The 11938-nt window shown below is 46.5% G+C and overlaps 1 protein-coding gene and 1 non-coding gene across 2 annotated transcripts; both read left to right on the top strand.

Moving 5' to 3' along the window:
- The first annotated feature begins 448 nt into the window (after positions 1–448).
- Positions 449–551, top strand: LOC123433657. Its single transcript, XR_006624995.1, has one exon. It is a non-coding gene; the product is annotated as a U6 spliceosomal RNA (small nuclear RNA).
- Positions 552–8103: 7552 nt separating this feature from the next.
- On the top strand, positions 8104–11679 carry LOC123425638 (zinc finger AN1 and C2H2 domain-containing stress-associated protein 16-like). The gene is made up of 2 exons (XM_045109335.1): positions 8104–8399; positions 10747–11679. Exons 1-2 carry the CDS (start codon positions 8301–8303, stop codon positions 11515–11517), a joined length of 870 nt encoding a protein of 289 aa, XP_044965270.1. The 5' UTR covers positions 8104–8300; the 3' UTR covers positions 11518–11679.
- The last annotated feature ends 259 nt before the right edge of the window (positions 11680–11938 follow it).

The following is an 11938-nucleotide window of genomic DNA, read 5'->3' as shown; positions in this document are numbered from 1 at the left end:
CCATTTGAGTATGTACACGTTACCACTACCAGGGACCAGGAGATGAGAGATCTAACCAGGCATTTCCACGAGGCGTTAGTAAGTGTAGCCTTTTTAGAAAGGCTAGCAAATACAGTACGTATAACTGTGCATGCGAGTATCTTTATTTTTTCCTTTTTGATGATGAGGATTATGCGAGTTTGTTTTTTCTTGAGGGTCTCAGGATTATGCGCGTATGTGTCACGGACTTGCAGAAGAATGGGAGGAACGATAGAAGCCCAGGAGGCTCTCTGCTCACTTTGGGCCGAGTCAAAAGAAAGAAGCCCAACTGGGCTCTTTTTGTTGGCGCGCTGGAGGACTGAGGTTGGCTTCTCAGCGCTGAGGGGAGCAGACACAAAAACTTTAGTACCACCTCGCCCCGCCAGGACACAAACGACCGGCTTATAAGGAGCGCTCACACGACAGCACTGTCCCTTCGGGGACATCCGATAAAATTGGAACGATACAGAGAAGATTAGCATGGCCCCTGCGCAAGGATGACACGCACAAATCGAGAAATGGTCCAAATTTTTTTAAGGTTCTTTCCTTTTTCCTTTTCGCCCAGCAAGATATTCTTCTTTGACGCGACAGTCCCTGGATTACACCTGACTCTGTTTTACAGCCAGACTGTTTATTTATCTATTATGGGATTTTCTAAAGTACAAAAGTGCCCCTGCGTCACTCCATTCAATACTAGTACCAGATTATTATTGATTTTGGCAACACGTTTCTTACAACAATACACTACTTCGTTCCCTCTTATGGCATTTTAAAGTACAAACAACCCCCTAAGATATTTCATTCAAAACAACAACATTGCTACAGATTTGGCAACATATTTCTGTAATGTAAAGATGTTTGGATGAAATATTTTGCGTCTTTACTTGCACCTAACCATTAATAATTTCAGGTGATAGTCTTGAATCCTTACCTCCAATAATATTTGAGAAATGCATAATTTATCTAGGAGAAGATAACAAAATTTTGAGGGTGGCATCAACTTTCCCCCTCCCCGCAAAAAAAGAAAAAGAAAACTTCATCTCCCCCTCCCCGCAAAAAAAGAAAAAGAAAACTTCCTCCCATTTCTCAGCGAGTTTCCAAGCAATGTCGTCATTGTTGATAGGATCCAAAAATCACCTGGTATGAGCAAGCTTAAGAAACAAAAGCATCACCATCTCCTGCAAAATTAAAGAAAGAAGATCATCTAAAAAAGGAAAGAAAGAAGATCATCACCAAGCCAATCTTGGCTGCACTTCACGCTTATTGATAGGCAAATTAAAACTAAGGCCTCCTTTTGTTTGCAGGAATCTTGTAGGAATTTCGTAGGATAGGATTTTCAAAGGAAAAAAAAATCCTATGGAGCCCTTTGGTTTGTAGGAATCTTGTATGGAATTTTTTTTATCCTATGCATCAAATGTCATTTCTTTCTCTACGGAAATTGAGATGCATGTTATCTCAATTTCTATGATTCCCTATCCATATGGTATTCCCATCCTATGAACCAAATGAGACCTAAAGCAATAACAAACTCCGCGTAACTTATGGTTATGTATTTTTATGGTGGAACCAACCCACGGGGTTTAAATTTTAGACTTGGCATTGATGGTCGTGTTTTTTGAATTTATTTGAAGCATTTCTCTGGCGTGGGTTCAGTGACAGGAGACATCTAGTTTACTATGAAGGTGTTTGGGATGAATTCCTCAATCTCAAGATGATGTGTCGGCTAAATCTTTCGGATGTGCTCATAGGGGTGTGCGTGCATGCATATATCTGGATGAGTGTATGTGCATATGTAAGAGTGTCTGCTATGTACTATTATAAAAACAATAGAATGCAACAAATTGACTCCGCTTAACTCAACTTGCCGTCGTGACGCGATACTGAGACCTGACAAAGTTGCGTATTTGCTCGGGCCATGAGAGGCCACAATAACTTTTCATCGGCTATCTCAAGGGGCAGGAAGCGGCCAACCATAGCGAAACTCCTTTGCAACATGGTGCATGTGGTGGCGAGGGAAAGATCACAACATGAGTGTAGTAACACGTACATTGTGCCCAATTACAACACGACATGATTGTAGTACAATCACCGTTGTAGAAGCAGCAGCGGGATCACCGTAGCAGATGCATCCTGGCGCAACATCGTTGTCGTCTTTGCAGCATCGCTGATTTTGCGAAAGCACAACTGCCACTATAGAAGCATGTCATGGCCACATTGTTGCCGTTTGCAACAAAGACACTCACGTCCGACCTCGTGGCGCCCGACGGCCTCTGTCTCAGCGTCCGACTACCGCAACACCTACGACACCGGAGAAGGGGCACCTTCTTTTTCTCGTGTTTCTTTGAAGTGGTGCAGACCACTTGTGTGGAGCAACAATGTTTTGGGAGGAAGCGTGTGGGTGGAAACTGTTGCACGGGGAGGTTGACGTTCTCACTATCGAGATCGAGCGGTCGCAGAAGGAAGTAGATGAATCGAAGCAGACAAGCATTGTGTTGCGAGGTACATATGGTTACACTCGTTTAGAAAGGGGAAGAGGTGGATGGATCCACAAAGGGCACGTGCAAGGCGTTATGGGCGATCTATTTATTGCACAAAATCAACAGGTGGAATTGAATACTTTTCCTTAAAACATTGCATAGAAACATGTCAATGACTAACCGTTCCTCAAAAAAAGGGGACCACACTGGGCGTCAGACGACTAAAAACAAGAAAAGTTTTGTCGCCTCGTGGATCATTTGTCAAAGCATCATTGGTCCTTGGATTCCAACGACACCGTAATACCCCACCTAGTATTTCTCTCGAGTGTTGTGCAACATGAGCCTTGTTGTGCTCGAGAGCTTGTAAGATGAACCATATTGCAAGCTGGTTTGCCAAGGTTCCATCCATTGCAATATCCCATATTCGGTAGTCGCAACATCTCCCACGCCCCTATCATAGCCAAGGTTCCAACCATCACAACACCTCTACTTTATAGACACAACGTCCTCCCCCACATTGCAACCAAGAGAGCCCTCACAACACCATGGCAAGCGACGACCCCCTGCCTTGTAGCATTTTGCAACCCATGCAACAAACATCACCCGTCGCCGTAGAACGTTTCATGCACCGACTTGTAGCCCCCCTACACACACACACACACACACACACACACACACACATACACACGCTAGTGACCCACCTTGCAACAATATCCCTCTTTAGCCTGTAGCGGGTAGGGTGCCGCCTCACATCAGCGACACTGGTCAACATCGGGATCACGCTAGTAGCAACGGCAGTCGTTCTCGCACACAATGTCGTCTTGTGATCCGACGAGGCACGCGTAGCACGCGGTGTTGCAGAAGCTTGTGGCAATATGTTTTTTAAAGAGTGAATTCCACTTTAAACCCTCTAGTTATGCATTTTTGACACTAATTACCCCATATAATGAAAAAAATTCTATATTGCCCATTTTAAAAAGCCTAGACCATGATTTTCTTATGCATGTCGTTTGGAAATGTGTGAGGTGATGATTCACACTCAAAAATATCAAGACAATGACTAGGAATGGATCAGATGGTGAAGAAAAGGTTGGGCACTATCATGGATGACGCCCTCTAGTATTTGCATATTTTGACGCATCACATAGACCTAACACACCGGGCTGTTCTAACGAAACATGTAAAATGCCAAAAATTGGTAAAACCTTGTTTAAAATTTAATGTATAGTGTATTTCTGATTTTACTTCACTAAATGAGGTAATAGGTGTCACAAATGCAACTATGGAGTAAAAAGTGGAATTCACTCTTTTTTTAACAAAGCAAGGCACTAACGGGTGCCAACTTATTTAGCTTATAGTCATAGTACATCAATGGTTACAAGAGAGAGTGAGGAAGGACCGAAGGAGACCACATCACATGATTGAATAGAAACGAATGAGACGATACGCTTTCGAGAAGTTTCGTGTGACCTGCCTCTCTTGTCTTCACGTCACGCGTTCGATTGTGCGTGATCCAACGGCTGGCTGGACGACTGATGCAAGCACATGATCAGTCGGTTGGCGAGATTGACTATCGTCAGTGGCGAAGACAAGACCTAGGCATGGAGGGTCTGAGCCCGGGGCGTGTCACAGAAATCCTTTATTGACTGTAGCATCTAGAACACTGTTTTAAGCATCTCTAGTATACCCCTTCTCCCCTAATAATGAAGCACGCAGCGCTTCTGCCGTCCGTCGTCGTGTATTTTGCATAAAAGTCCCCGCACTTTTGTTAAATCATCCTGCGGTCCAGATTTAAGTGGTCCTGCAGCAGAGCATGAGCTGCAGGCGGCGCTCACCCGTTGAGGATCAGCAGCAGAGCAGCGGCAACGGCGCCATGGGCGAGCGGTGCGCGACAAAAGAGGAGGCAAGGCATGGCCATGGCGGCATGAGAAGCCAAAAAAGGAGAGAGGCACACGGGAGCTCGAGGTTGAGAAAAAAATGAAGAGAGACGCATGGGAGCTCGAGGTTGAGAGGAAAACGGGGGGACGCCGCGGGACGACAGCCTGTTGTGGTGGTTGTTGGCGACGAAGCCGACCCGTGAACTGGCCTCTCGGACATGGTGCGGGTGGCGGAGGTTGTGGGCATCTGAATCAGGGTTGGAGGCGAGGCTGCTGGCCGGATATCGAAGAACGGGGCCGACGACTGGGCGGATGACCAGATCGGGCGACGACAGAGGAGAGCTTCAGGACGCCGATCAGATCGGGCGACGGGAGAGGAGAGCTCCAAGCGATCGACCAGATCGGGTGACAACAGAGGAGAGCTCCAGGACGGGAAGGGGTGGGAAGGGGTGACTGGAAGACGAGCTTGAGATGGCAGGTGAAGGTGAAGATGTGGTGGAGATGTGCAGAAGTGAGGGCAGAGGCATTGTGCGAACCTCAAAGCAGCGGAGAGCTCGAGGGTTCAGAGGAAAATGGCAACAACGGATGGGGCGGTGGATGGATGGGTGAGGAAGAGAGATGAGGATAGGCTTGGAAGGGGGAGCAGCCAACGAATTTGACTAGATTAGACGAGGTGTACATGTGATGGTGTACGTGGCCTCCATCTAAATTTTACTCCCTCCGTTCCTAAATATAAGACCTTTTAGAGATTTTACTAGTAGACTATATACGGAGCAAAATGTATGAATCTACACTCTAAAACATGTCTATATACATCCGTATGTAGTTCATAGTGTAATCTCTAAAAGGTCTTATATTTAGGAACGGAGGGAGCACTAGATAAGTATGTTTTTCTATGATGATGAGGAACTGTGTGTGGTTCGGTCTTCAGATTAACTTTGAATAGTGCCAAAAATTGTTTGCTAGCTTTCTTCATAAGTAAAACATGTTTTCGTTTGATAGTTAGCTTTCTGCATGGTTAAAACATGTTTTTTCGTTTGAATATTAACAACAACAACTATATAGATACAATCTCACTTCAATCCCCACTGCTTTTCCATCCAAAATAAATACGTTTGCATTTAAATATTTTGAAAATCCTAAGAAAAACTTTTTAAAAATCATTTAAAATTGGTCACGTAATTTTCAAAATTCACATTTAAAAACTTGTGTCCCCGGCCGTTTTAGCATATTAGTAGCCCAAATGGCTAGAACTCAACCCTTTTACCCCATAATCCTCGATTCAATCCCACATAAGCTTATTTTGTTATTTTTTCTATTGAGCATGTATTTTTTATATTGATAAAACAAAGAATTGTGGGGGCGCTTTTAAGGGCTGTTGTTCCACGCACAAATTTAAATATATGGCGTACAAATTTTAAAACAGAGTGAGTACTTAAAATGAAAATATATGGAACACTGGTGAGCATAATAAAAGGTGTTGATAACCTATCGAGGTATTTAACGTGCTTCATAAATTAAGCAGGTCTTTTTTTCCTTTCCGAAGAGCATATACAAAAACCGTAAGAGTCTAAAGATTTTTTATTCAGTTGTAACACATGTACGTGTGACAAACTGAGACGAGAAAGGAGGGAAATAGTTGTAGTCATAAGACATGTAACAATGTCTCCCGTTGCAACGCACGGGCATTTGTGCTAGTAAAATGTAAAACTGAAAACACGGTTTTTAGTTCGCATAAAACACATTTAAACGGTCGGTTCAAGGTGCGATCTAACATACCCCTTAAACTTAAATTATAAATTTGCTTATATTTTTCCCTCGTCTTCTTTTTCTCTCATTCGTGTTCATGGTCAACTAAATTCATTCCTAAAAACCGACGAAGAACGCGCAAAGCGGCCAAATAGAGAGCCGCCGACGTCCAGGACGGTTCGCACGAAACAACCGTTGCCGTAGCTGGCTAGCTCCGGTCGTTGAATCCATCTAGGAGCTAGCTCCCGTTGTCGAATCCGGCCAGGAGGGGCAGGTTAGCCGCAAGGATGGGCGGGGCGGCGACGATGACCGGGGACGGACGTGCAACGACCGAGGACGGACGGGACGACAAACGAGGATGGACGGGACTACGACCAGGAGCAAGTCATGAAGGTTTCGATGACAGTTGGTGTTGGCTTTGAAATCCTTATATTCACATGTTTGATGAGGATATGTAGCGTGCCTCTTAAAACAATTATAGGTTGAAGTTGGGGTCTGTTCGAAATACCTTTTCAACGCGAAACCGTTAAATAACGATGACTTTACGCGTTGGTGAGTTATAGGGATCTGAGAGAGATGCTCTTAGGCCAACTCCACTGCGCGACCCCATCCTGTCCGGCCCCGTCCGTTTAAGGTAAAAGGGACAAACCGGTCACCCCAGCGTGAGACGGTCTGGACCCATCTTGTCCGTTTTGTGTCCGGGGCGACCCATTTCGAGCGCAAACTTGCGCGGGGTTTGGGTCGCGGGGGACATCAAACAGACGCGCGCTCGTCCGCGTCGGGGCCGCGTGGCAGGCGGCCACCTATCTTCCACCCACCCACATCAATGCGCATGAGCGCCCGGGCCCGCCTGTCATCCGCTCAGGGAACGGTCACGGTCCTTCCTAAATGGGGAAGCCGTGGACCGGTCGTCGTCCACATTTCTCATCACCACCCCGCAGCCTCCTCGAAACCCGACACCCAAACCCTAGCCTCCTCGAACTCGTCGGCCGCCCACCTCGCAGCCATGGGGCTGTGGAAGCACGACCGCAAGGGGAAGCACGACCGCGAGGCTGGCTCCTCGTCGGGACGTTGTCGCGGCTCCGTGAAGGAGGAGGCCGCATCGTCACCGCGGCGGGCCTCCGCGCCTGCTCCCTTCACCATCGACCCTAGGCCCGCCGGTCAGCGTGATCGGCAGTACCTCAACGCTGAGGTATGCCGGCGCTACTGGGAGACGAGGATGCCGGTCCTGTGGAGCGACGTCCGTCACCGGAGCGGGACGCCTCGCCACGGGAGGAGGTGCTACATGCTCCTGCCAGCTTCCAGCCCGCCCCCGCGCACCACGGACCGCCGACCCACCTCTGGACGCCGCTGGCCTACGTCGACCTCGTCAGCGACGACGATGACGACGACACCGACGGTCAGTGAAGACGGCGACGGCCACGACATCGACGTTTTTTTAATGTTAATTATGTCAAACTGGACCGTTTTGTGGTCGTGAAAAAATGGTCTTTTTTATGTTAATGTTATGTTTTAAGTTTTTTTAACTGCGTTTATTTACTTTTTAGTTAAGTTTTTCTATTTTTTTAATCACATTCAACACGGACATGATTTGAGGTGCGGCCGCGCGGTGGGCGCACGTATAACCCAACGGACAGAAGCAGACATAAACGAACCCATTGTCGTTCAAAACGAACAAAATCTGATCAAACCAGACGTGTGTTTGGAGTCGTGCGGTGGAGTTGACCTGGAGTCTGGAGTGTAAATAACACTGTAGCAAGCATGGACCGGGCCTTTGGCGAATCCTGGCTTCGCCACTGTCTACCGTTGACACTTTTCCCGTTACCGGCTCACCACCGACTCCACATTCCCCATCGTTGCAAACAACAACAACAACAATAAAAAAAAAACTCCACCTTCCCTCACAAAACAAAGCGCGTACCAACTAATACGGGCCCGCGGTCATACGAGTACCCGGCATAAACTGCAGACTAGTCCGAGGGCCTGGCCGAAAACACACCGTCAAAACGTTTTTGTAATCGATTTCGTGCCCCTTCCGCCGTTCCGCGTGCGTGCGTGCGAGCGACCTTCTCCCCCCCTTCCCTGCCGGTGGCAGCGACCGAGGCAGCCGTCGGAGCGGACGGGCGCGAGTCGGCGAGTTTGCTCGGATCTCCCGAAGGCCGCGCGGTTCCGACGGGCCATGGGCACGCCGGAGTTCCCTGACCTGGGGCGGCACTGCAGCGTCGGCGACTGCCACCTGATCGATTTCCTCCCCTTCACCTGCGACCGATGCGACTTCGTACGTTTCCGCCCCCCTGTCCCTCTGATTCGTTGACCGAATTTGACTATTGATTAGCGTGAAAGTTGGATCAATTGCGTTTAGAGCTTGGGCCGGTCTGAGTATTGCTCTGTGGATTGTGGAACGCGAGAATCGTTGCTTCTCTGCACACGCGCTTTCCTGAAACAGATCCTGGTAGTGGTAGTTTGGGCGGTTTTACTTATTGTGATCTGGCAGCCTACTAAGAAGTAAGAACTCACCTCAGGAGATGGTAAGGGGCTAAGGGAAACCGAATTATTCTGGTCAATGCCCCTTGGCCATTCATGTTGTTGCCTGGGCAGCAGGGAAGAGCCTTTCTTTCTCCAATTCCGGGCAATAGAGTATCAACGCCTGCCATCTTGAAGCAGTGCTTCTGCTGGCTTTGTTGCTGAAGTAGAGTTATTGTGTCACTGCTTAGTATTTCGTCAGTAGTGACATGATCTGCATGAACTTTTGGGGGATGCCAAAGAAATGCTTTGGTTGATTGAAACATTCATTTCAAGGCCGTTGTGCTAGATTATTAGTTTATGGACACATGTTTGTAGACTCGAACGTAAAACCTACTTGATCCTAAGTTCCTAACTGCCATTGTCATACACCAAAGTAGAAGCAACCTTTTGTAAAGCCTATTATTGAAGAAACAACAAGCAAACATGTGTACATGGTTTAAGTATAATATATGTATTTCATGAGAGCTAGCCTTTTTTAACATTAAGGAAATATTAGATTTTGAATAGTGTCCTGAGACCTGAAGCACACTACTTAATGCATTACATAATAAGAAGCAACTACTGGTGTACCAAGAAATGGTGGACTCTAACCAAACTAGAAACCGGGGGGGGGGGGGGGGGGGGGGGAAGCCTTAATCGGCTAGGAGTACCCGTTTTCACTTTTCAGTATGGCTGACAATGATGAAAGAACCTGTATTCATAACCGCAGCAGCACCCAAGTATTGTGTCAGTTTCACCCCCTGAAACCCCCCTTGATTCTCATCCCCAACATGCAGAAAAGAAGCCTTAATCGGCAAGGAGTATCTGTTTTCACTTTTCAGTATGGCTGACAATGATGAAGGAACCTGTATTCATAACCGCAGCAGCACCCAAGTATTGTGTCAGTTTCACCCCCTGACCCCCCCCCCCCCCCCCCTTGATTCTCATCCCAACATGCAGTCCCTACATATATTAACCTGGCGATGCCTAGCTGAAGTATCTGTCTAAAAACTATAAAATGTGGCAGAATTTTGAATACTGACTAAATATAAGAGATGGAAAATCCTTTTCTTTTCGCTCAAAATGTATTCAATCCTTCTGGACTTCCTGACTTTCTTAATATGAAAATAAGATTGCACATTTGTACTGGGGATGGCAGTTATTTATAGCGATTAGTAAAGATTGCACGTGACTATAGAAGCTTGTCCAACATCGTCTGAGATGGTTTGGGCATATTCAGCGCAGGCCTCCGGAAGCCCCAGTGCATAGCGGACGGCTAAAGCATAACCCAAGTATTGTGTCAGTTTCACCCCCTGAACCCCCCCCCCCCCCTCGATTCTCATCCCAACATGCAGTCCCTACATATATTAATCTGGCGATGCTTACCTGAAGTATCTGTTTAAAAACTATAAAGTGTGGCAGAATTTTGAATACTGACTAAATATAAGAGATGCAAAATCCTTTCTTTTCGCTCAAAATGTATTCAATCCTTCTGGACTTCCTGACTTTCTTAATATGAAAATAAGATTGCACATTTGTACTGAGGATGGTAGTTATTTATAGCGATTAGTAAAGATTGCACGCGATTAGAGAAGCTTGTCCAACATCGTCTGAGATGGTTTGCGCATATTCAGCGCAGGCCTCCAGAAGCCCCAGTGCATAGCGGACGGCTAAAGCATTGTTGATAATGTCAAGAGAGGCCAGGGTAGACCGAATTTGACATGAGAAGAGTCCGTAAAGAGAGATCTAAAGGATTGGAGCATCACCAAAGAACTAGCCATGGACTGGGCTGCGTGGAAGCTTGCTATCCATGTGCCAGAACCATGAGTTGGTCGCGAGATCTTATGGGTTTCACCTCTAGCCTACCCCAACTTGTTTGGGACTAAAGGCTTTGTTGTTGTTGTTGTGGTAGTGAAGAGTGAGGTTTTTTGCTGAGTTAATTGTATTCAACTTTTTTTTCACAGAATATGTAGTATTTTATTCTTATGGAAATTGATTCCATTTTACCTTCTGAAACTATTTTGTCTTTTGAAATGCACTGGCACCTTAATTATAATAGTTCTGTCATCACCAAGTGCAGCCAGCCATTGTGCTAATATGGCTATTGTATGATTGTTCAGGTCTTTTGCCTTCAGCACCGAAGTTATACATCACATAAATGTCCAAAGGCTAATAATAAGGATGTCACTGTTGTTGTGTGCCCATTATGTGCTAAAGGAGTTCGCCTCAATCCAAATGAAGATGCAAACATCACCTGGGAGTCTCATGTTAATACCGACTGCGATCCATCAAATTACCAGAGAGCAACAAAGAAAAAGAAATGCCCAGTTCCTGGGTGCAGAGAAGCACTGACATTTTCAAACACAATCATGTGCAAAGATTGCAGCAAAGAGCACTGCCTCAAGCACAGATTTGGTCCGGATCACAAGTGTCCTGGCCCAAGAAAACCGGAACCTACCTTCCCCTTTTCCAACATGCTAAGGAGAAGTCAGAAAGTTGAGCCGCGCGCCAACAGCAGTAGCAGTAGTTCTTCCTGGTGGAGCTCCAGCCTTTTGAATGCAGCATCAAGTTTCAGATCATCGGCAGAAGCAGGAATGCAAAAATTGAGCATTGCCACCAGCGAAGCCGTCCAGAAGGCTAAGGATGGGGTCACCCCGAGCAGCAGTGGCAGTGGCAGTGGCCTCGTGGAGCAATGTGTTCAGTGTCCAGCAAGGTTTTCCACTGTTGGGGCCCTAATCGAGCACGCCGAGAAGTCCCATGGGAACAACTCGCAACCAAGCCGTGGTAAAGTGACGGTCGATGCTTGCCCCAAATGTAGCAAGGGATTTCAAGATCCGGTGTTACTAGTGGAGCATGTTGAGAGGGAACATGGAGGGACTTCAAAAGCATAAACCTGCCCATGAGTCATTTCTCATGAGTATGTTATATGCCTGATTGCTGTGTAATTTACTCCTCATTTACTCGATTTGATTGTACTTTAGTGAGCTCTGGGCTCGAACTGTGCACATGAAAGGAAGTCTTATCTCAAGGCAAGCCATTGTCAATTCAATGAATCCCGTACTGGACACCAGAAACTAAATGTACTCCAAACTAAACTGTGACACCCCAAACTATTGTATCTGGAGCACTCTAGCCCACTAAGCAGTCATGCAAGGAAAAAAGGGCTCCTTTTTTTTACAACCCCCCCCCCCCCCACGTGGTCTATTTCTATGATGTACAATGCACAAATGAATTTTAGTGTGAAAATATGAAAAATCATCACTTGTGTGAAAAAAGGGCATGTTAGTTGGTTTCTTGCAAGTCGCAATTTTC

The sequence above is a fragment of the Hordeum vulgare genome, chromosome 2H (assembly GCF_904849725.1).
Source record: "Hordeum vulgare subsp. vulgare chromosome 2H, MorexV3_pseudomolecules_assembly, whole genome shotgun sequence".
Lineage (NCBI taxonomy): Eukaryota > Viridiplantae > Streptophyta > Magnoliopsida > Poales > Poaceae > Hordeum > Hordeum vulgare.
This window is presented reverse-complemented; position numbering and strand designations above follow the sequence as displayed.